This window comes from Schistocerca serialis, chromosome 6, assembly GCF_023864345.2.
Source record: "Schistocerca serialis cubense isolate TAMUIC-IGC-003099 chromosome 6, iqSchSeri2.2, whole genome shotgun sequence".
Lineage (NCBI taxonomy): Eukaryota > Metazoa > Arthropoda > Insecta > Orthoptera > Acrididae > Schistocerca > Schistocerca serialis.
In genome coordinates this window covers 114910718-114936167 of record NC_064643.1, presented here as the reverse complement: position 1 = coordinate 114936167, position 25450 = coordinate 114910718, and the positions used below count along the sequence as shown (strand labels likewise).

The 25450-nt window shown below is 36.9% G+C and overlaps 1 protein-coding gene and 1 pseudogene across 1 annotated transcript in view; one reads left to right on the top strand and one right to left on the bottom strand.

The window, feature by feature from the left end:
- LOC126483882 (hillarin) overlaps window positions 1-25027 on the top strand; it is a 553379-nt gene extending 528352 nt beyond the window's left edge. The window contains exons 8-11 of the mRNA XM_050107138.1: window positions 4128-4336; window positions 16578-16708; window positions 20061-20318; window positions 22552-25027. Of these exons, the coding sequence (XP_049963095.1) occupies window positions 4128-4336; window positions 16578-16708; window positions 20061-20318; window positions 22552-22854 (901 nt within the window). The 3' untranslated portion in view covers window positions 22855-25027. The remainder of the gene's footprint in view (window positions 1-4127; window positions 4337-16577; window positions 16709-20060; window positions 20319-22551) is intronic.
- On the bottom strand, window positions 3838-3955 carry LOC126485688 (5S ribosomal RNA; annotated as a pseudogene).
- Window positions 25028-25450: the final 423 nt, after the last annotated feature.

The window sequence follows — 25450 nt, the reverse complement described above, 5'->3', positions numbered from 1 at the left end:
GAGCTAACTGCGGAAAAAATGTGTAAATAGCTTTATAGATTAAGATGTCATTGTTGTTGCAGTTTTCAGTCCTGAGACTGGTTTGATGCAGCTCTCCATGCTACTCTATCCTGTGCAATCTGCTTCATCTCCCAGCACATACGGCAACCTACATCCTTCTGAATCTGCTTAGTGTATTCATCTCTTGGTCTCCCTCTACGATTTTTACCCTCCACGCTGCCCTCCAATACTAAATTGGTGATCCCTTGATGCCTCAGAACATGTCCTACCAACCGATCCCTTCTTCTAGTCAGTTGGGCCACAAACTCCTCTCCTCCCCAATTCTATTCAGTACCTCCTCATTAGTTATGTGATCGACCCATCTAATCTTCAGCGTTCTTCTGTAGCACCACATTTCAAAAGCTTCTATTCTCTTCTTGTCCAAACTATTTATCGACCATTCCATACATTGCTACACTCCGTCAAATACTTTCAGAAACGACTTCCTGACACTTAAATCTATACTCGATGTTAACAAATTTCTCTTCTTCAGAAACATTTTCCTTGCCATTGCCAGTCTACATTTTATATCCTCTCTACCTCGACCATCATCAGTTATTTTGCTCCCCAAATAGCAAAACTCATTTACTACTTTAAGCATCTCATTTCCTAATCTAATTCCCTCAGCATCACCCAATTTAATTCGACTACATTTCATTATCCTCGTTTTGTTTTTGTTGATGTTCATCTTGTACCCTCCTTTCAAGACACTGTCCATTCCGCTCAACTGCTCTTCCAAGTCCTTTGCTGTCTCTGACAGAATTACAATGTCATCTGCGGACCTCAAAGTTTTTATTTCTTCTCCATGGATTTTAATACCTGCGCCAAATTTTTCTTTTGTTTCCTTTACTGCTAGCTCAATATACAGATTGAATAACATTGGGGAGAGGCTACAACCCTGTCTCACTCCCTTCCCAACCACTGCTTCCCTTTCGTGCCCCTCGACTCTTACAACTGCCATCCGGTTTCTGTACAAATTGTAAATAGCCTTTTGCTCCCTGTATTTTACCTCTACCACCTTCAGAATTTGAAAGAGAATATTCCAGTCAACGTTGTCAAAAGCTTTCTGTAAGTCTACAAATGCTAGAAACCTAGGTTTGCCTTTTCTTAATCTAGCTTGTAAGATAAGTCGTAGGGTCAGTATTGCCTCACGTGTTCCAATATTTCTATGAAATCCAAACTGATCTTCCCCGAGGTCAGCTTCTACCACTTTTTCCATTCGTCTGTAAAGAATTCATCCGCGTCCGGCCATCCTGATTTCGGTTTTCCGTGATTTCCCTAAATCACTCCAGGCAAATGCCGGGATGGTTCCTCTGAAAGGGCACGGCCGACTTCCTTCCCAATCCTTCCCTAATCCGATGAGACCGATGACCACGCTGTCTGGTCTCCTTCCCCAAACCAACCAACCACCAACCTAAAGAATTCATGTTAGTATTTTGCAGCTGTGACTTATTAAACTGATAGTACGGTAATTTTCACATCTGTCAACACCTGCTTTCTTTGGGATTGGAATTATTATATTCTTCTTGAAGTCTGAGGGAATTTTGCCTGTCTCATACATCTTGCTCACCAGATGGTATAGTTATGTCAGGACTGGCTCTCCCAAGGCTGCCAGTAGTTCTAAAGGAATGTTGTCTACTCCTAGGGCCTTGTTTCGACTTAGGTCTTTCAGTGTTCTGTCATACTGTTCACGCAGTATCATATCTCCCATTTCATCTTCAGCTGCATCCTCTTCCATTTCCATAATATTGCCCTGAAGTACGTCGCCCTTGTATAGACACTCTATATATTCCTTCCACCTTTCTGCTTTCCCTTCTTTGCTTAGAACTGGGTTTCCATCTGAGCTCTTGATATTCATGCAAGTGGTTTTCTTTTCTCCAAAGGTCTCTTTAATTTTCCTGTAGGCAGTATCTATCTTACCCCTAGTGAGATAAGCCTCTACACCCTTACATTTGTCGTCTAGCCATGCCTGCTTAGCCATTTTGCACTTCCTGTCGATCTCATTTTTGAGACGTTTGTATTCCTTTTTGCCTGCTTCATTTTCTGCATTTTTATATTTTCTTCTTTCATCAATTAAATTCAATATTTCTTCAGTCACCCAAGGATATCTACTAGCCCTAATCTTTTTACCTACTTGATCCTCTGCTGCCTTCACTACTTCATCCCTCAAAGCTACCCTTTCTTCTTCGACTGTATTTCTTTCCCCCATTCTTGTCAGTTGTTCCCTTATGCTCTCCCTGAAACTCTGTACAACCTCTGGTTTAGTCAGTATATCCAGGTCCCATCTCTTTAAATTCCCACCTTTCTGCAGTTTCTTCAGTTTTAATCTACAGTTCATAACAAATAGGATGTGGTCAGAGTCCCCATCTGCCCTTGGAAATGTCTTACAATTTAAAACCTGGTTCCTAAATCTCTGTCTTACCATTGTATAATCTATCTGAAACCTGTCAGTATCTCCAGGCTTCTTCCATGTGTACTTCCTTCTTTTATGATTCTTGAACCAAGTGTTAGCTATGATTAAGTTATGCTCTGTGCAAAATTCTACCAGGTGGCTTCCTCTTTCATTTCTTCCCCCCAATCCATATTCACCTACTACATTTCCTTCTCTCCTTTCCCTACTATCGAATTCCAGTCACCCATGACTATTAAATTTTCATCTCCCTTCACTATCTGAATAATTTCTTTTATCTCATCATACATTTCTTCAATTTCTTCATCATCTGCAGAGCTAGTTGGCATATAAACTTGTACTACTGTAGTAGGCGTGGGCTTTGTGTCTATCTTGGCCACAATAATGCGTTCACTATGCTGTTTGTAGTAGCTTACCTGCACTCCTATTTTTTTATTCATTATTAAACCTACTCCTGCATAACCCCTATTTGATTTTGTATTTATAACCATGTATTCACCTGACCAAAAGTCTTGTTTCTCCTGCCACCGAACTTCACTAATTCCCACTATATCTAACTTTAACCTATCCATTTCCCTTTTTAAATTTTCTAACTTACCTGCCTGATTAAGGGATCTGACATTCCACACTCCGATCCGTAGAATGCCAGTTTTCTTTCTCCTAATAACGATGTCCTCTTGAGTAGTCCCCGCCTGGAGATCCGAATGGGGAACTATTTTACCTCCGGAATATTTTACCCAAGAGGACGCCATCATCATTTAACCATACAGTAAAGCTGCATGCCCTTGGGAAAAATTATGGCTGTAGTTTCCCCTTGCTTTCAGCTGTTCACAGTACCAGCACAGCAAGGCCGTTTTGGTTAGTGTTACAAGGCCAGATCAGTCAATCATCCAGACCGTTGCCCCTGCAACTACTGAAAAGGCTGCTGCCCCTCTTCAGGCACCAGATTAGGATAAATATATTTAATTTCAATTTTCTGTGTGTCCTGTTACGTCTACTGTGAGCAGACAGCATTAGGTACAGTTCTCTCTCCCAGAAATATCAATAGATTAGTCCACCTGCTTAGCTGGGTGGTAACGCGCTCACCTCCCATGCAAGTGGGTCCGGGTTCGATTCCCAGCCAGGTTGGAGATTTTCTCCATTCAGTGGCTGGGTGTGTGTTGTCCTCACCATCATTTCATCCTCATCATTGGTGCGAAAGTTACCCATTGGGGTGCTGACTGAAATAAGACTTGCACTTGGTGGCCGAACTTCCCCGAATGGGGCCTCCCAGCCAACAATGCCATATGCTCATTTCATTTTTTTATTAATAGATTAGAGACCGGAGCCACTACTTCTCAATCAAGTAGCTCCTCAGTTTGTCTCACAAGGGTTGAGTGCACCCTGCTTGCCAACAGTGCTCGGCAGACTGGGTGGTTACCCATCCAAATGCTAGCCCAGCCCGACAGTGCTTAACTTCAGTGATCTGACGGGAACCAGTGTTACCACTGCGGCACGGCCGCTGGCTTTTATTGTTAATGTCACTTCATTATTTTAGAATGTTTGTCGCATTTCTGCTTCTGTTAAATAGTCATAAACATAAAACTTGCAGCGGTGAAATACAAACTAGTTTCAGATACTTTTTGTGAGAAAATAATTATCTGTGATTGAATGAATTTTTGATTTCTTTCTTGCTCAGGTATGAATATGATGACCACTACTTCCTCACAGATCCACGAGAATTCATCTATGAGTTCTTTCCATTGCAAGCTGAATGGCAATTACTGAAAAATCCAATTACACTTCAAGAATTTGAAGAACTACCTTTTGTACGTTCTCTGTTCTTTCGATATGGACTCTATTTCCCTGATACAAACACCAAGGCTGTTATGTACACTGACGCAACAGGTGAGACTGATACATATAACTGAAGCCTTTTGTATATAATAAAATGTGATGTTGTAGCAATATGATATTGGAGAGATAGAATCTGAACAGTCACTATTTTTTTTATCTTGTTACAAAGATACAGAGAATTTTTATTTTTATTTGGGGTAAACACATTCACCTATAAAAATGTCTGCTCTCTGTAAACTCATTTTTTATTCTAGTAAGAAAAACAAATACAGTAAATGGTAATTACCATTACAAACAAATGAAGTGTCACAAACAGATCATCATAAGTGCAAGAAGAAAGGGCATAGTTGACAATACAGTAGGTGATCCATGGCCCTTGTTTCTCTGCAGTCACAGTTAGCAGCATCCACAGGAAAGTGCTATTTCTATGCATTACTCCTGGATCTTTAAACTCCAGAACAAAGGTGGTTGAGTGACTTGCATTTGATCCAATTCTGTTCATGCCCAGTTGGGAGGTATTCTGAAGGGAAAGGCCATCAGGACTATTCTCGACTGTTTTCTTGCTGTAGATGCTGCTGTTTGGAAGACTGGAGTGATCTTGAGGAAATTTCTTCTGGATCTAAACCTTGGGGCTGCCGGAACGTCCCCATGTAGCAGGTGGTTTTTCTGACGAGAGTGATTCGTTCTCTTTGTGCTGACAGTTACTTGACGACAAGTATCTGGTGGTGCTATGCCAATGATTTGGTAAAGATTTACAAATGTCATAGGTCTAAGACAACCAGTAACAAGACTATACATCTTGTTTAGTACCTTGTCCCTGACGTAAAATATTGATATAGCACTTGTGTAGCACCAGCCCAATGTCACACTTCATTGGAGGATAAAATTAGTGTAGTAGCCAACACAATATGTAAAGTATCTTCCTACACCAAGTAAAGGCAAGAGCAAAGCCCCATTTTGCAAAGCACATTAAAATGGCACTAACATATATTTGGAAAATAAAGTTCCAGAAATGTAGAAAGTCCTTCACCCTATGAAAAAATGTAATTAAGAATATTATTGCACATTCCTTTAAGTATGAATAGTGTGTAACTATAATATCATACTTTTAGGATGATGTCACTCATAAATGTAAAACTGACCATAACTAATTTCAATCATTGTGCAGTAATTAAATTTTTATTTAATTAAAAAGTCTGTAACGCTTTATATTTCAATTGTGGCTTTGTGTGTTTTCTTCTTTGATGAGATAATGAGCCCAAAAGAATACCTGAAAATTCGGCTACTTTTGGATAATTTTTCTCTTTTGTGTCATAGATAAAATAGGTGTAGAATTTTTGAAAATGATGTTGATAGATACAAAGTAGGTTAATTCTCAGAGCCATGTTCATTAAATAGGTTGTGTTTTTCACCGAGTTGGTCTCTCCCTGCCCCTCTCATAATAGTCGTGAGACACTGGAGAGATCAGAAGTGTTACAAAGGATGGTGAAGTATGACTCTCTTGGAGTTTGTTGCTCTGCATAGAACATGTAGGCACTCAAGATAAGTAATGGTCAGAATTGCATACATATACACAGTTTTTGTTATTCGGGCATTAGGCCCAACTACAAGGTGTTTCTGTACCGAATGCTTCATCTCCTCATGCTGCAGATATCATCGCAGGCTATTAAGACAGACAGTACTGTCAAACTTAAACAAACTCAAGCTGAACTGTTTATATGTATCTATGCAATGTTTAGGTTGCATCATCATCAGTCCGTTATCTGAGATTGTGCTGATGTAAGTTATGGTGCTTGTAATGCAAAAGAGTTAGTATTATTTGATTTAGCACTAAGGCCACCAACTTGTGTAATTTCAAGCCTTCTTCCTTTCTGTTAAGTTGTTTTTGTGCCTTTGAATTTCTAGAGCACTTCTGTACATTCTAGCATAATAATGACTGGACCTTGACAAACCTATAGTACTGAAGAATTTGGTGGTTCCCTGGCCCCAGAGTGTGATTTTATACTGCCAGTTTGTGTCTTGCCCCAGTGACACTTGTCTTCTATTCTCTAGCCAGGTGTTTATGCTTCCTTTAGCTACATGTGCAAGGGATTTGTTATACTCCACCTGTGGCAAGCAGCTAGCATAGAACCTTTGTACTGTTCAAATATTCATGCAACTTTCTTGTCTGTTTGAATACTGTGTCAACACTGGTTTTTAGTACCCTGCTGACATGATCTGTGACTGTTTTCAAGAATGTGATGAAAACTCCTTCTTTAGCTTGTTCTGTTTCAGTAGAGCCTCCAGATCCTTCAGGATGTAGTGCCTTATTTATCTCTTTGTTAGAGTAGCCATTTCCTTTTAAGGCAGTTTGTGTCTAGGCAACACAAATAAATTGGCTGTAGCCAACAAATTTGCTTTCTGATACTATAGTTTTATCAGGGTCCAATCATCACTATGATACGATGTACACAGAGGCCAGAGGCCATAAAAACTACAAAGTATGAAAACAACTTTAGCAGAAAGGAAGGAGAACTGAAATTAAGCAAGTTAGGGGTGACATTGATAAATAAAGTAAACAGTGCTGACCCTTCCACATTACAAGCTCCATAACATATTTCAGTGCAACTACATGATCTTAGGAAGTGACCTGATGACATCACTGCCTGGCTGTTAGTAGTAGTAGTAGTAGTAGTAGTAGTTTATTCATCCAGAGAGAATTTACATTGCATGGATTTCATCAAAAAAATACATAGTATATATATACACACATGTAGGGTGAACAATACTGTACAAAATACAGATGTGCATAGTAGACTACGTAACATCAGACCACATTGATGTATGAGAAAGACTTTTTACATGGAATACACAGTTGATATTTAGATATAACACATACAATTCTAGCACTTTTGTGCATATTATTTATTTAGATCATAGCAACAGTCAGATAAAAATTACTATTGGCACAGAGTACATAAATATAATTGTTTAGTATGGAGCTATTCCAGGTATTCTTTTACACTATAATAGCAGTTGGTCATTAAAAATTTGAATACTGCTTCTTTAAATGAAGACAATTTTTTTATTTCTTTTATCTTTACCGGTAGTTTGTTATACAATCTACTTCCTTCTATGTTTGTTTGTTTCTGCGCCAAAGCCTTGTTAACTCTTTTTATATGAATGTCATTGCACTTTCTTGTGTTGTAAGTATGTAGATCCGAGTTGGATTGGAAATTGTTAATATTTCGTTTTACACTAATTACGCTTTTCTGTATATAGAGGCACGGTAGGGGTAGAATATTCAGCTGTTTAAATAATTGCTTTGAAGGAGTTAGCCTTGAACTGTTGGTAATTATTCTAACAGCTCGTTTTTGTAGAGTGAAGATGGTTTTGAGATTTTTCTTACTATGACCCCAGAAGATGAGGCCATAGGTAATAGCAGAATGTATATAAGCAAAGTAAACAGCTCTGCTACATTCCCCACTACATACAAAGCTAATAACGCGCAAAGCAAAGCAAGCAGAGCTTAACTTATGTGAGAGATACAGGATATGGGATTTCCAGTCTAAATTTTCATCTATATGTACACCTAAGAATTTTGTGGTAGCAACTCTCACAATTTCTTTACTTTGTATTCTGAGATCTAGATCAGAGTGTGACTTTGCTTTCCTGTAATGGATATAATTAGTTTTAGAGATATTTATGGTTAATTTGTTCACTTCAAACCAATTTTGCAAATATTCTATAACTCTGGTTGCAGATGTTGGCAATACCCGGTTTATGTCAGTTACTACAATGTTTGTGTCATCTGCAAACAGGGTTATATGAGTACCATTTACTGGAATCTTGATATCATTTATGTAAAGAGGAAATAGGTACCCCTATTGGCACAGTCTGAATATCCGATCTGTAAACAATACTTTGGTTTTTACTGTTTGTTGTTGCAATATCTACTACCTGTTTCCTATTATGGAGATATGACTGAAACCACTTTTTAGCTACTCCTTGTTTACTGACATATTCTAATTTGTCTAGCAGGATATCATGTTGGACAGTATCGAATGCCTTTGAGAGGTCCAAATTTATTCCTATTGTACTGTTGTTCTTATCTAGCCCCGTTACAATATTTTCAATGAATTGGGTGATGGCTGACTCTGTACTCATTCCTTTGTGGAAGCCGTGTTGGTTTACAGACAATAGATTGAATTTCTCGAGGTAATTTGTAATTCTGTTTTTCATGACTGTCTCTATTACTTTTGAAAATACCGATAATAAAGCTATTGGTCTATAGTTTCCCACTTCATGTATATTGCCCTTTTTATACAATGGTTTTACTTTTGCAATTTTTAATCGTTGTGGAAAGACACCTTCTGAAAATGATGTGTTTATGATGTGTGAGAGTGGGTCTGATATGACACTAGCACATCTCATCATGACTGAGCAAGGTATCTCGTCAATCCCTGAGGACATTTTATTCTTCATTGTTTTTATTATTTGATTAACTTCCAATTTGTTTGTGGGAGGTAGCAATAATGAATTCACACTTTGTTCTTCTGGGATTGATGTTCTACTAATCTTAGGACAATTTTTATGCAGATTGATTGGACTATTTATGAAGTAGTCATTAACGTAATTTGCTAAAGTACGATTTCTGACTAGCACACCTTGATCATCTTTTAAAACAAAGTCATCTGGAATTCTAACATTTTTGCTTCGGCCTATTTCTGTTTTTACTACATTCCATATAGCTTTTGATTTGTTTGCTGACCCAGCAATTACACTGTCATTGTGCATTGTCTTGGCTTTTTTGATCACCTTCCTGTAAATTTTTTTGTATGTCTTAACATAATCTGTGAAGTGTTCATCTTTGTTATCTTTTTTTAGTGTTTGACTAGATGCTCTAATAGCAGGTGTTATCCACTGGCTTGTATTCCTAGGCATGACATTGATCTTTGTGAGCTTTTTTGGAAAACACATCTCAATGTACATGAATGTACTAGAAAAAGCATTGAAAGATTCCTCGGTTGTAGCTTGTGCAAAGACATCTTCCCAGGTTTCATTAGCTAACAACTGGATGAAAGTATTTACTTTTTCTGTATAGAAGTGCCTTTTGTATCCCCACTTATATTTTACTCCCTTGGGGATAGAGTAATTTATGTATGTTAATAATGTATTGTGATCCGAAAGACCTAAGTTTACGTTTAGTGGCTCAGTGATACCATTCTCCATATTTGAGAAAATATTGTCTAAAAAAGAAGATGACAGTTCTGTTATTCTGGTGGCATCTGTAAAGAGTGGTTTCATGTGGAAGCTGCTGAGTATACTCAAAAGCTGTCTTTTTTCATCACTTTCAATTAACAGGTTAATATTAAAATCTCCACATAAAAATAATTTCACTTCATTACTATAAAAAGTGTTTAATGCTGCTTCTATTTTTTTGAAGAATATGTTTTTGTCACCCAGTGGAGATCTATATACTGTAATGACAACTATTTTTTCACTCTTCTCCTCAGTTTTTAACTCTATGGCACATGATTCAAAATGTTTTTCTATATTTAGATGGTCCAATTCTGTTTTCACTTTGAACTGCAGTCCTACTCTAGAGTAAATGCATACCCCACCATTTTTAAAAACACTTCGGAAATAATGTGTTGCTAAATTAAACTTGCTTATATTTATGAGACTTAATTCACTAGCCTTGCACCAGTGTTCAGATAAACAAATACAAGAGACATCAGCAAGATTATTTAAAGCTACTTCTAGATCTAGTACTTTGTTTCTGAGGCATTGAATTTTCTGACACATTATCCTGACTGTTTTGCAAGTATTTTTTCTTTTGTCATTACCTGGTAATGTGCTGCTTTTTCCATAGTAGATGTGACTTGTCTGCAAATTTTCTTGCTGATTTGTCACAATCTTTTCCATTTCTTTGTCTGAAGCCATAAAAAATCCTTATTTAATGATGTAGATGTACCTTGTCTTTGACTTCTCCTTAGGCAGTGTTGTGTTGCTGCAACTGTTGTTGATGGTTTTGTTGCTGCTGCTACTGTTGTTGTTGGTTCAGTTGCTGCTGCTGTTGTTGCTGCTGGTGCTTCTGTGGCCGGAGGTGGTGGTGGTGGTGGTAATGGTAGTGGATGTGGTGGTGGTGCTGACAGGATTCTTCGTGCTGTTGGATCAGTAGTAGGGTCCTCTGTTGCTACTGTTTTTTGGATGGTCCATTTGCGTGCTGCTCCTGTTTTTGCTGGTGTTTCTGCTATTGGAGATTTATACCATCCCAGTTCAGTGGCTGTCACTTTGTAATTGCATCTAATTGCTTCCCTCATTAAGTTTCCTAACCTGGCCTTTCCATTTCTGTTAAGGTGAAGCCCATGTTTCGTAAAACATTCTCTGTCAAGTGGGCTTGAGTCAATTAATTTCACATTGCTGAATAGCCTACAACTACTTTTAAGTTTCACATTAATTCTGTGAATTTCCTTATTCACACATGACCATTCACGTAAATCATGCCTGTGGGTAAAGTTCACCAGTAAAATGTATGTATTTGACAGTACTAGCAAAAGACTCAAGAGCTGTTTATACATTTTCATAGCATTGTTTTCGTAAATGTCTTTAGCTCCTGCGCAGATTACAACACTGTCCTGCTTGTCATAGTTATATTTTATGATGTTTTCCGTCACTTCTTTGAAACCAGCACCTGGTTTAACCATGCCTGTGACTGTCGTTGATTTACTATTTTCTTGCAGTTCTTGAGAAATTCCTTTGGCGTGACTGTCTCCAAAGACGTCGACTTTTGATTCTTTCTTCTTTGTCACACACATCGGTTTTTTTTTTTTTTTTTTTTTTTTTTTTTTTTTTTCACTTTGTTGCAAAACGTCGTATTTGTTTTTATCGCAAAATGTGGCAGATTTTACGGAGTTTGTTATTCTTTTAGTGGACAAGGGATTACCTTTTAGCGACACTTTTATCCACTCGGACGTTGTTTCACTGTCTTGCATCACTTCACTGGCGTTTTGCATATCCTTATTGCAGGCATCACTACTATTCGACAGAACACTGTACCTGTTTTTATCTGTAATTATAATTTCATTTGCTGCCTTTGATGCCTGTCTATCGCTTCCTTTCCGCTTCTCATAACTCACCAGGTTCCCGTTTTGTGGCTTTATTGTTTTATCATTTAGAATATGGCGCAACTTCTTCAGCTCACAGTTTTCATTAGTTATATACGAAATCTCACGTCTTAAAACATCTACAACTTTTTGTAAACTTGAAATGCAGTCGTTTAGTTTTTCGATTTCACTTTTACAGTTTACACAGGATTCCTTTTTTACGACAGAACAGTAACTTTTATTCACTCGTTCACTATGCATCACTACACTCGTCGCCATCTTAAGTTGCATGGATATGTATACACAGTTTAAGTTCAAAACTACTATCTGAGACTTTAAAGCCTCCTATTACATCTCCAGCATTAGGAGACAAAACATTAGCCACAGAAACTTGCTTCCAGGCCATGGCCTAATGCTTATCTATGAAAAATACAAGTACTAGAAATGAAAGCCTGTTTTGCAGCCTTGACTGCCCTGGCATTGCAGATTTTATGTGTACATCTGAATGTTAAGCAGAACTATTATGTTCCACTTCTGATTGTTGATCACAAAGGAACTTCAGTAACCACAAATTTCCAGTGATTTTTCCAACTACTAGGAAACACAAATCTGCAAATGGATTTACATAATAAACATACTGAAGTGTAAGGGGTGTGACTCCACAAAAAATATCAGTGTTTGATTTAACATGGCACACATAGGTGAGAGGTACCCATCCGTTGCTTTTGACTGACTACTTCATTTACATTTTTTCCATGTATGGGCTCAAAAAAGAATATGCTTGTTGGATTTAATTTAAATCTATGTGTCCACTTAAATTACTTTCAGTTTGTTGTGTTACCCCTATCATTTAATTGAGCATCAGTAATAATCCCCGTCAATAGCATTAATGAATTTCATCAGTGCGCAGGAAGACACATGTCCAATGCCAGTATATGAGAAATGAAAATCTCTCATATTAAGCATAAATAGAAGAAATTAATTTAATAAATAGCTCCTGAACTCTTTGGGGAAGGACTGATCACAACTGCATATTATTCTCCTCTCTGCCAGGCAAAATACTGCTACTATTTTTTTTCTTTTTTTCTGATGCAGTACTTCTACCTGATAACCTAGTGGCAGTTATGTCAGTGTCCATCGTTTTTTTAACAGCAGCTGGCACATGTGCCTTCACTTGCCTTTTCATCTTTCAGCATTATTACCACACACACACACACACACACACACACACACACACACACACACAATTTGAGACAGAAAAGGATTGGCTTGTTACCAGACACAATAAACTGCAGCAGGGCTGAAAACAATGAGACCAAAGACGTTGCACAGTAAGTGTTAGGATTTAAAAACAGTTTTTTTAATCAACAGGAAAAAAAACAGGACACAGGAAAAAGAAAATCAGGTAAGTGCAGACAGAGAATAGTTTTAAATTAATGCCAAACTAAGTAAAGGGAGGAGATTAATGAGAGGATAGGAATATAAAAATAAATGAAACACAGTAGTTCAGCTCATGAGCTCACATTGTTCTTCAGAGCCCAAAGACACACAAGCAGCTATATAGTCATGGCACCACAGATTTATTGTGTGTTTTTGTTTGTTGATGCAAAAGTTTAAAAGTCAAACTACTATGTCTATTCTCATTTATATGCCAATCCGTCACTCAATACCACCACAACACAGAAAGAGATTATCTTTACTCATTCTACTGTTTGTACACCCAACTACCATTTTTCTGTATATTAACCAACCCAAATCCTCTACTGTGAGCTCATTACAAGCAGGAGATAACATGACACTCCTCTGAAGTGTTAAAAGGAGCAGCTCCAAAAGATTTCAAGGGGCACAAATATAACCTGAAATACTTGTGATGGTCCGGAAGAAGACCACAAGCTCTGGCAAGTAACCAACTCATCTAGCAATGACCTATTTGGAGAAGATCATAGAAGATAAGAAATGGATGTGCAAAGAAGGTGGAAGAGGCAGCAAATCCATCTGCACCGATGAGCTACAATTAGATATGCAACATACATGGAATCATGTTTTATACACCATTACAAACAGCATTTATATAATATTGCTTAGAAAAAATGAGAGAAAAACAGAAATTGATATAACATTGGGTTGAACATTTGAATTAAATTTTTCATTGTACCAACTGTAAAATAAAGGTAGTCTGTGCATCATACTTGCTTGGTAAAATAAATCACAGAATGCTGGCAGATACTAAATATATGATAGAGTAAGGAAGGAAAGAAGAATGGTTTGAATTTAATACCCCCCTGTGAAACAGTCATTTTGAATTGAGCATTTGCTTGGTTTGGTAAGGATTGGGAAGGAAATCAGCAAGGGTGTATTGAAGGAACCATTCTGACATTTGTGTGAAGTGATTTAGTGTAACAAAACACCTAAATTTGGATGGTTGAACAGGGATCTGAAGCTTGTTCTCATAAACAGAAGTTTAGTGTGTTAAACACTACGTTATCTCACTTGTAATCAGAGCAGGAATGGGTCAGTGCACAAATGAAAGTGAGAGGAATGAAGAAAAGATGTGGAGAAAAGCAAGAAGACAAAATATGATGAGAGAGAAAAGAGCTATGTAAGACATCTGATAAGGAGGAGAGAGATTAAATGGCTTAATCATCATTATTTCTCTCCATTGATTATTTGGAGATGTTCATTCAGTAATGCTGATCAGAATTTACAAGTCAGCTGACAGATTATGCCTGTGCTCTCACATCACTCCACTCCAGATTATAGAAATTTACTGATGGTGTACCTGGAAAATGTGGAACTAGAACGATGTTATGCAGGTTCTACAACAGGGTGACCGACATAGATGAAACTCATATTATAAAGAAGCCTGTCTGTGGACAATTCCAGTCAATCTCACAAGGAGACCTTATAGACTGGGTGGGTCTCTACGATTCTCTTCATACTTAGAAGATTTGAAGGTTGGTATCTGAACATCAGTTTTTTAAAGCACTGCAATATAAAAGAACTAAAAAATGATTTGTGAGCACTGTTACATATAAAACAGTTTTGGTTTATTGACATATTGTTGCTGGCATGTGAATGTGTAGCATAATAGGACTGTAAGTGTTAAGTTGCTGGTTTGAATCTCACTTGTAGTTTTTTTAATTCCGTGTTTAGTAACAAATGAAAATGTTACTTAACAAATATGAAACCATAATTATATAACTAAAAGTGACAGATTTGTAATTACCATTTGTATGAAAATGCAAGTATTCTCAAAATAATTAAAATTTTATGTAAAAACGTGAAACTTCAAACCCAAATAAAATAATTTTTTATTTCTACTATACTATTGAAGACAAGAAGGCGTTTCACATGCCTGAATGAAATTTTGATTTGTTTTCATTCTGGTAATTAAAAATAAAAACAAGCTATTTTTATTAAAAATTATGTTTCCATATTTATTAAATAACATTTCCTTATGGAATTTAAATAAAAGCAAATAGACAAATATTAGATTAGAACTAGTGACTTTACAATTACAATCTCTATTGTTGTATGCATTCAATTACTCTTGTATTTGCTAATGTTTTATACTGGAAATCTTCAAAGATGATTTTTTTTAAGAACTGTGTTACACTGCTTTAGGAAAATGGTGTCTGGGCATTGACCTTCAAGCCCTGTAAGTGTGAAGGAATCAACAATGGCCAGTCCTTATGGACTCATTACGAGTAACAAATCAATGAACCATAAACACAGTATCCCTATCATTGAGTAGTAATGACATGGACTGGAATCAATCGTCTTTTACATTCATACCATAATTCCCATAAGACATGCCCTGAAATGAGATCAACATCGCCCGAAATATTTCCAAACCTACTAGCATTGACCTCTGCCACTAATTAAATTTAGGTACTCCTCCCTGCATGCACAATACACTTGTAAAGAGGTTTCTTTACACCATGGCTATCATCCATGTTGGTTAGAAAACCTACTGAATGCATCTCCCTGATACTTTACAGACCAGCACTACCACTGAGAAAACTTGCATAACTGAAACAGGCTACTTGTTACAGCATGTACAATATATGACTTACAAGCTACAGTCATCATTTTATGATTATAACTCATTAAAATTATAGTTAATCTAAAAACACAGATGATGTGACTTACCGAACGAAAGTGCTGGTAGGTCGATAGACACACAAACAAACACAAACATACACACGAAATTCAAGCTTTCGCAACAAACTGTTGCCTCATCATGAAAGAGGGAAGGAGAGGGAAAGATGAAAGGATGTGGGTTTTAAGGGAGAGGATAAGGAGTCATTCCAATCCCGGGAGCGGAAAGACATACCTTAGGGGGAAGTCTTACCTAAGGTAAGTCTTTCCGTCTTGCATTTGTTTGTGTGTCTATCGCCCTGCCAGCACTTTCGTTCGGTAAGTCACATCATCTGTGTTTTTAGATTATTTTTCCCATGTGGAATGTTTCCCTCTATTATATTCATAAAATTATAGTTATTATCGTTTACATTGGTAGTACTTTAAGTTTCCATTTTTTTTAACTCACACTGGAATATATCATCAAGAATATTGTCACTTGGTTCCACTACTCAAGCTATTTGGATATCTTCTACCAATATCCATAAAATCACTTTTTTCCAACTCTTATTATAGGAATTGGTTCTTCAGTAGTTTCAAAATTTTTTAATCCTTTTGCCTCCTGTTCTCACTTTCACCTATCTTCCTCAGTCATATTTTGTCAGTCTTTTCAACATTTTATCTCTCTCTCATTTCCATTTTTTTATGTTTCAAGTCCTAGTTTCCACCTGCACTTACTTTCTAGTCTACAGTTATATTGTCGCCTTGTAATTTGCTTCCAGACTACAAGTAGTATTTGGTAATTAGCATATCATTCTTTATATCCACTGCTAAATGTATTCTCTTACCGGTTGATTTCATCTTACAGCCTATCTTCCTTACCAACAGAAGGATAAATTTTACTCTCCAAAGATTCTCAATGTGTTCTTATTATTCATGAATCTGTTAGCTTTGATACTGTGAAGTATGTGCTTTTCCCTGCTTCCAGCCACAAAATGTGTACATCAAGTTATCATAAATTGTGTTTAATTAAGTACTTACTTCATTTTCATAGATTTATATTTATATGTTGCCTAAATTAACATCAAAGGAACAGCTCTAATTAGTAAGTAAATATTTTTCAGGTGCAGCCACAGTACGAATAGCAATGCCAGCTAACATGCAGTCAAGTTTGATTTTCCACTACAACTTGAAATTTTACGATAGTGACGGCGATAGTTTTGATGGAGTCAGCTTGAAGCGGTTTGTGATGCAGGTAATCTTTGACCTTACCATCATATATTTTATGTCAGCTGTATACTAACTTGTGGAGCTCTGATTTGGAATTGTACATGGGAAACTGTATGTTGAAGAACAAAGTGAAGGGGATTTACACTACAATTCCTTCTTGACAAAGGAAATCAAACAATATTCATATTGTTTATTCACATCCATAATATCATTAGAAGTTTGTAAGAAGTACTTTGAAGTAGCACTTCCTTTGATACTCTATAAGAATCTGCTCATAATAAATATTGCATGTGAAAAATCTGTGGCAGACTTATCCATCAAGGGACAAGTGTTAACATGCTTAAGGTCAACCAAATATCAGACATTTCACAACTGCTGAATAGCTCATCACTTTGGGAGAGCACAAGAATGAAAGACTGATGGCTTTAGGGCAAAAATAAAAGTCTAACAAAATGATTACATGAAGTTCATGTGTTTATTTATGTGAGGTTCAAATGTGGCAAACAGCCATCGAGCACTGTGAGCAGATTAATTTATCTATTTCTTAGTGTTATAAGTTCTCATAGTCTAATCCCTAAAGAAAAGTATTGAACTTGTAATCTAACAGGACAATTTCTTTGCTTATGCTAATTCATCCTATGACTAAAACAGTGGCTTATAATTATGTTAAAAATACAAACGAGACAACTTTTAATTAGCAAATGAATCAAAAGCAGCCAACCAGCTGCAATAAAATGTGGTTTTACTCCACCTTTAGCCATAGTTTTGACAGATGTAAACTTTTCTTCTTTATAAATACAGGAGTTTACATTCATCGAAACCGTGCTGAAAAATCAAATAATACCCCCTTTGTTGCAACTGGTTGGCTGCTATGGATTCACTTACTGATTTCTGACAGTTGCTGAAGTCAGCCATGTTCAAAATATTGAATTTTGAGTTATTTATTTTTGTTGCACAACTCTTTTATTATAAATTAAACTGCAAGTTATGTTTCACTGTTAATGCTTTCTATGATTTGACTTTCATCTTAGCAATTTTCCACTCCTTTCCTTTGCCACAGTCTTCCAAAGTGGGAGACAGTGGCAGATGTTAAGGTACTGTGTAGGATAAAAAGTAAATTATCTGTTGTCTGGTATTTCTTACATAAATTATCTAATTATCTTAAAGCTCAGTTGGCAGTTGCCTGTTAGTGCAGAATGCTACAGTACTACACTGGGGCGACAGAGGTCAAGGTATAGCGATATGCACACATATAGATGGTAGTAGTATTGTGGACACAAGGTATGAAAGAGCAGTGCATTGGTGGAGCTGTCATCTGTACTCAGACGATTTATGTGAAAAGGTTTCTGACTTGATTTTGATCACACCTTGGGAATTAACAGACTTGGAACGTGGAATGGTAATTGGAGTTAAAGACATGGGACATTTGATTTCAAAAATTGTTCAGGAATTCAATATTCCATGATCCTCATTGTCAGAGTGTGCTTGGAATACCAAATATCAGGCTTTACCTCTTACCACAGACAATACAGTGGCCAATGGCCTTCACTTGATGACCAAGAGCAAGTGTTTGTGTAAGAGTTGTCAGTGCTAACAGACAAACAATACTGCATGAAATAACTGGAGAAATCAACAAACAAATCTGTTAGAGCAATGTGACATTAATGGGCTATGGCGACAGACTTCTGATGCAAGTGCCTTTGCTAAAAGCACATCACCTGCAGCACCTCCCCTGGGCTTGGACCCTAGACAACTGAAAAACTGTGGCCTGGTCAGATGAGTCCTGATTTCAGTTGGTAAGAGCTGGTGGTAGGGTTTGCGTGTGGTGCAGGCTCTAGGAAGCCGTAGGCCCAAGTTGTCAACAATGCACTGTGCAAGCTTGTGGTGTGGACTGCATTTACAATGAATGGACTGGGTCCTCTGATCCAGCTGAATAAGCTGAGGCCATTCGTATACGTCACGTTCCCAAACAACAGTGGAATTTTTATGGTTGATAAAACATTATGTCACGAGGCCACAATTATTCCCAATTGGTTTGAAGAACATTCTGGACAATTTGAGTGAATGATTTGGTAACCTATATTGCCTAACATTAATCCCATTGAACATTTATGGGACATAATGGAGAGGTCAGTTCATGTACAGTCCTGCACCGACAACTATTTCACAGCTATGGGTGGCTATGGAGGCAGGAGACTCCCAAGGGCTTGTTGAGTCCATGCCACATCGAATTGCTGCACAGCACTGAACAAAAGGAGGTTCAGCCCGATATTAGGTGGTATCCTATGACTTTTGTCACCTCATGGTATTAATAAAATGAGCACTTAGTTCCATTAAAATTTAGTGCCTTTTCACAATTACATAAATGCATTTACATATACCTGAATCACACATTGGTGAGTAAACAGCTCTATATTGTTATAACTGTGAAGACAACAAAACTTGCCACTCAGTTTTTGAGATGGTCCTCTTTTATCTAAAACATACTTTGCTCAATATTCCTCTAGCTAACGGTTTCTGTCCTGTAAGTAAAAATTTGGAAGGTCTACAAGTACGTGTTTGAATGCTACATGGAAAGACAGGTAGGGCAAGGAGGGGGAAAGGGTTGTCAAAGTATTAACTATCACCACAAAAAATAAAGTTAATACAACAAATTTTTTGTTTCTTTGCAGGTATGTGTCTGAAGTTCCTGTACACACTGAAATCTCCACACCACAGTATTGCACATGCCATTAGATGCATCAAAACAAAAAGCACATTCCATTGAAGGAGTTGAGTATCATGAGGTAATCTGTTTATGGGAGCTGCAGCAGAAATGAGGTAGCTCTATGAGGCCAATCCACATGGTTTGTTTTTGGCCTGACACAGCTGCAGTCTTTCTACTCCTGCTGCAAATGAATTATTGTCTGATACCGCACTTTATCAATGGGCTGTGCATATTGTTTTGGGTCCTCTAGGGCCATGCTATGGTACTGTGGCATGAAGATTTTAATGTTTGCCAAGACTGCAGGCATGTACCCACAAATAAACTTAATTATGTAACTTTATATTTTTGTGGTGACAATTAAAGCCTTACAAAAACTACTTGTATGAGTACATTTGTTAGCTATTTAAATACAACCCCCCTTATGTATCTTAATCATTTAAAGAACGTTACTGACTCACTGATAAGCTGCTTTTGGGATAAAAATTGCTTATTTGAACAGCAGATTATGGTGGTGATCATGACAGTCCCGAAGTATCATAAGCTGTGGGGAACTACTCACATGAAATTTAATGGCATGTTAATGACACATGAATTAATTTAAACCTTTGCTTTATAAAAATGAAGTACTTGAACAGAAACACAATTTTGAATCCTTCTTGCGGTTTTTCAGTCTGTTGTAGGAAACATTGTCGCATTTCGAGTACATGCTCCTTGTAGTGGAGCATTCCTGTTGGATATATTTGCTAATGCAGTCACGCCAAAGGAATACCTGACGGGTGAACCCATGAAATTCAAGAGTGTATGCAAGTTCAAGATTGCATGTGAAGAACTTCAGACAGTAATGGTCCCTCTGCCAGACTGTGCCAGTGGTGAATGGGGCCCTACAAAGGCAACACGGCTGTTTGGACTTGTGCCAATAACCCACCAGGTAGGTTCAGATAGAATAATTATGAAAGGTGACAAATGTCTGTAGAAAAGCAGAGCAAAGCTCAAGGCAAGTGATATTCAACACCCTTACATTATAACAAGCTCAGGGTTATTACAAGATTTCCAACATATTGAAAATTACTCTTTTATCAATGATAGTTTTGTCTTAATTGGAAATCTTGAGGATTGTAAAGGGTGAAAGGAGGAAAGGGTGAGGTGTTCAGAGTAGAGATATAGAATTGAGAGAATATAAGCAACAGAAAGGTCTCAAAGAAATACAACCATTTTCACATACTAAAAAAAACATTTAAAAATGATGCCCCCTCTGTAGAAAAAGTCTGAAGATAGAGCTTGATTAGAGAGTTATTTTGGGTGAGAACAGAAAATTCATGAGAATCAGAAATGTAGATTCTGGGAGAGGCTGTCAGGATGCAGTAGTACATTTACAGAGCAGAGGTAAGTGAAAAACAATTATGAATAACAATAGAAGAAATCACTGTCCCCCTACTCTTCCTCAAAACAGGTGGGGAACTCTTTCCCTGGAGTCTTAGTACCCTGACACTCCTTTGTAACTTTCCCTGAGGATGGAACTAATGTTTCCAAAAGCTAGGACACTTTTTTTGCACTTAGGTATGGTATCTGTTGGAAATATTGAAATTTTACCTCCTGAAAGTAGCGGCCAGCCATTCTGTCTCCTCGTAATTTTATAGTTTATGGGTAAATTTTCCTTTTGATACAATTACCATGCAATGTGTACTATCAGTTATATTTATTACAATGTTTCTGCAGCTGTATTCTGTTGGTAATTCAGCTGTATATCCTGTAACCTACCTAACTCTAGTTATTGCATAGACAATTGTGTTACCCTGATATACATTTGGCCTGTCACGTGTATGCACAAATAATTCTTTGTATGAACAGAAATAGGAAGGAGGATCTGATATACTGTGTAACACTAAATGATGAGTAATTATTTTTCTTAATAGCCTGTAGCATTCCTGTAGAAGATCCTATTCGCAGTTGGTGCTGGAAAATGTCACTGACCAAAAATGGTAAAGCTCCACTATTTACTTTCCATAATCTGTCCATGCCCTCTTATGATTAACTGAGTTATGAAATCATAACTAACTGATGTTTACTGAATAATGTGACTGATTTCCTCAATCATCGAGCACATAAAAGCAGATATAAATAACTGAGTAAATCCACCCAGCAATGCACTATTGTACCTTTCACAGATAATTAAAACTGGAGCTACTATTTTTTGCCATAATTTATCGACAGATGTGGAACTTTCTGCCCTATTTGCTGAGAAAAAAACCAATGATAAGAAAGAATACATGGTAACCATTGAGGCTGTGGACCCCAAAAGAACACAGTTCCAATGATAACTGAATCTTGTTAGTATTCTCACCAGTAATCTAAAACATTTACTCAGATACATTTTATGCTTTTACAGCTCGCCATTCTAAGAAAGAACATCTCATATATCCTCATATTCGTTGCTGTTAAGTAACCACTCTCCAAGCTGGAGGAGGAAAATTTGTTACGAATATTTCATGAAGTCTATTACTAAGTTTTCCTCTAAAGATGCTTCTGTGTCTTGTTTTTCAAACTTTATCTTTTCTTTCCATGTCAGAAAAAAACAAGACAACTGGGGATTGATCCTCAATATGTAACTTTACAATCTCGCAATTTCCCTCTAATTCAGAAACCCACATGACAAGAAAATGTAAATAATGAGTGAGAATAAGTCACCATTAGCTTACAAAGCATTCTGCTATGTGTGGTCAGACATGTGAAAAGTAGACATATTTTAGTAGGAGAGCTTAAACAGTCTTTAAGCAATACAAGAAGATGCATACACAAGGACAAAATAATACAGAAACATATGTATTCTCCAGAACACATAGTGAAGTTGGAGCTTGACAATAGGGAAGGGTGGACCATGAACAAATGAAATAGAATAGAGTTCAGACCAGATAGACTGAGTGCTGACAGGATTTCCAAAAGGGCAGTATCCAGCAGCGTTGCTTACAGGTTTTGTGCTGATGGTAGACGGCAATACCAAACTGTACAAAATGTGGTGTAACTGAGCAGCTGAGTTTTTCCTTGCAAACAATTTATGAGATCACATTTTTAAATTTTGAGAGAGGGACAAAACCTGCATATAGATCATGTATAAAATAGTTGTCTGTTGTGTATTTCTGTAATTTCTGTTTTATTTTGAACAGGATGCTCTGGTGTTCGCTGGCAGGGAGCTAGAGCTTCAGTTCAGGATGTCACGACCACTTACAGACTTCATGGCAACTCTGCATAAAAATGGTGTGGAAGAGAAAAGACTTGCAAAATTTGTTTCTCATTTAGTCTCAGATGATGATATAGTAACATTTCATATAAGTTTCCCTGAGGAAGGTCAGTACGGTCTCGATATTTACACACGTGAATTAGGGGGCAGTCAGATGGATGGGACTGGTGAGAAGCATCTTCTGACACACTGTTGTAAATATCTGATAAATTCATCAAAAAGAAATTGAAGCAGGTTGCCAAAACTCATCACACAAGTGTTATCAAAACAGTCAAGATCTTGTCAGAAAAATGTTATCATGGAAATGAAATACACAGCCATGAACCAGATTGTCTAACCAAAAGCAAGAAAAACTGTTGTAAATGTTACTAATACCATTTAAAAGATTTTATTGTTAAGATTAAAGCATTACTTCTACAAGTATTCAGATATAAGAGCAGCAGATAACGATTCAGATGCTCTTTGTAACAGATGACTACACCCCATAGTCAAGTAGCCATTAAGCTAACACAATTAGAACATCAAATCTACAAGGAGTGCAAGCTCACATGACTGAGTTTGACTATTTTCTCCCATTACATTTCCTGTTGTGTTGATGGCTGTAATGTTGCTTTTTATATCACTATTAACTTTCACTGTGACACTGTCTGCACTAATGCATTGACTGTTTTTATTAAAAACCTTACAGAAAGCTGAATCCTCCAATATTAAATCACCGTGCATGAATCAGTGTTAAAGATGTGTGGTATTAGAAACAATAATTAACACACAATATTTTTGTACTAGCTTATGAGCTTTAAAAATTCATACCATCATCTATATTTTTAAAATGAGTTTACCTTACCACCAGTATATATAAACCTTTCACAATGACTCCACATGCACAATCTTGCCACATATATTCACCCAATGAAACAGATATTTATTGTTGTAATTATAACAATGTGTTGAGCAAAGAGAATACATAATAATGTTATTTCATATTTGTGGGGCTGAGTTTTCACATTAAATTCAACATGCAACCACATATTTTTTTGTATAATAAAACCTCTTGGTAGTACTAAATGACACTTTCATGATAGCACTTTTTCTTTTAAAGTGAATCCCTTCAATAATGACAGTAATGTCAAATGATGGTGCGAGTCTCAGATATAAAGAGGGGAAAAAGCAATTCCAATGAGGAGATGAAAGTAGCGTCTTCTCTAGAAATGTGACTGGTTGCATGGTGTACAAATATATGAAAGAAATGAAAAGTCGAGGTGTGTATGTGCATATCTATGGAGGGGGGTGGGGTGGGAGGTTTGTGGGCCAACAATTTTCTTCCTGCATACTCTTTTCCTGCACAGAGCAGTTTTGTGAAATGAAAATTGACAGCTGCAGGAAATGTTATCAGTAGTTCCACATATTGTACATGAAACTATTTATTTTGCGTTATTGTCTGTTGTTATGTGACATACTACTGCCATCACTTCACTTTCTTTAGCACTCATGACAAATCTCCCCCCTTCCCCCCTCCTTTGGATATTTATATTGCATGAATGACAACTTTATTTTTTACATCATTTTGCAAACAACTTATCCACTTATCTCAACTAATGGCATAACAGTGATGTTGGACAGAATGAAATCTGGAAGCTAAAAATGTGTGTGTGTGTGTGTGTGTGTGTGTGTGTGTGTGTGTGTGTGTGTGTGTTAGAGAGAGAGAGAGAGAGAGAGAGAGAGAGAACATCACATTTCCAAGTGTGATAATTGGGAGAGGGAACGGGCAGGGTTGAGGTTGAGGAGGAGATTGGATGCATGTGTGTGTGCGCACTTCAGTTTTACAGTAATGTAACATATGTAATCCATTAGATATACTTGGAAAACTAAGTTTATATTTATAAATATATGGACAGCCATCCTACAAAACAGGCACTGTATATACATAACTGCAACACTTTACATACCACTTTCATTTCACTAAACAAATACAGGCGATCAGATCTGTGATCTCATGTTCGAGTTCTATTTTTGAGACACTGTATTTACACAAGTCATCAACAAAGTCATGTCAATTAATATATCATCACTGCTGGTATCTATGCAGGAAACTAATATTTGATGCAAATATCAGATGCTCTTGTATGTGGGAAACAAAATGTTTCATAGTATCTATGTATACTGTTCCATTCTTGTCATTATACAGATCATGCTAATATTTTAAACTATCATGATGGAGCTGCAGAAGCACCATTATGAAATTCATTATATTGTATTATATCAAGTCAAGTAAATCCAAGCTCTTAATTTTAAGACAAAAATTATTTGTATGAAATATGTTTGTTGTAAATCTGTGTGTGTCCTGGCTATTTAAATGTTTATATGTAACATGTTGCTTCAATAAAAGCTGACTATTAAAAATATTCCATTCTCAATTTTAAACATTTCTTATACAAACATGACAGCACACCACACCACACCACACCACTCCACTAACATCCTTATATTTAGAACAAGAATACAGTGGTAAGTATTGCTCAGCAAAATTACCATTATTCTGTGTGGGGAAAATGCATTTCTTAATGTTTACTACATTAAACTTTGGTGTCCAAAGCCAGAGGTATTGCTCAACTTGAGCAGTTACCATATTTACCTGATTGTAAAACAAAGTTTTTTCCCAAATTTGTCATTCGAAAATACAGTGTTGTCTTATATATGCACAGAATTTTTTATGGTATCATCACGAGGAAAGGAAAATTGTGTCATAACTACACCTCCAAGTAAGCCTAATGTTAATACTTTAAGAGAGACTAACCCAATCAACCACCCCAAATCTCCAGCCAGTG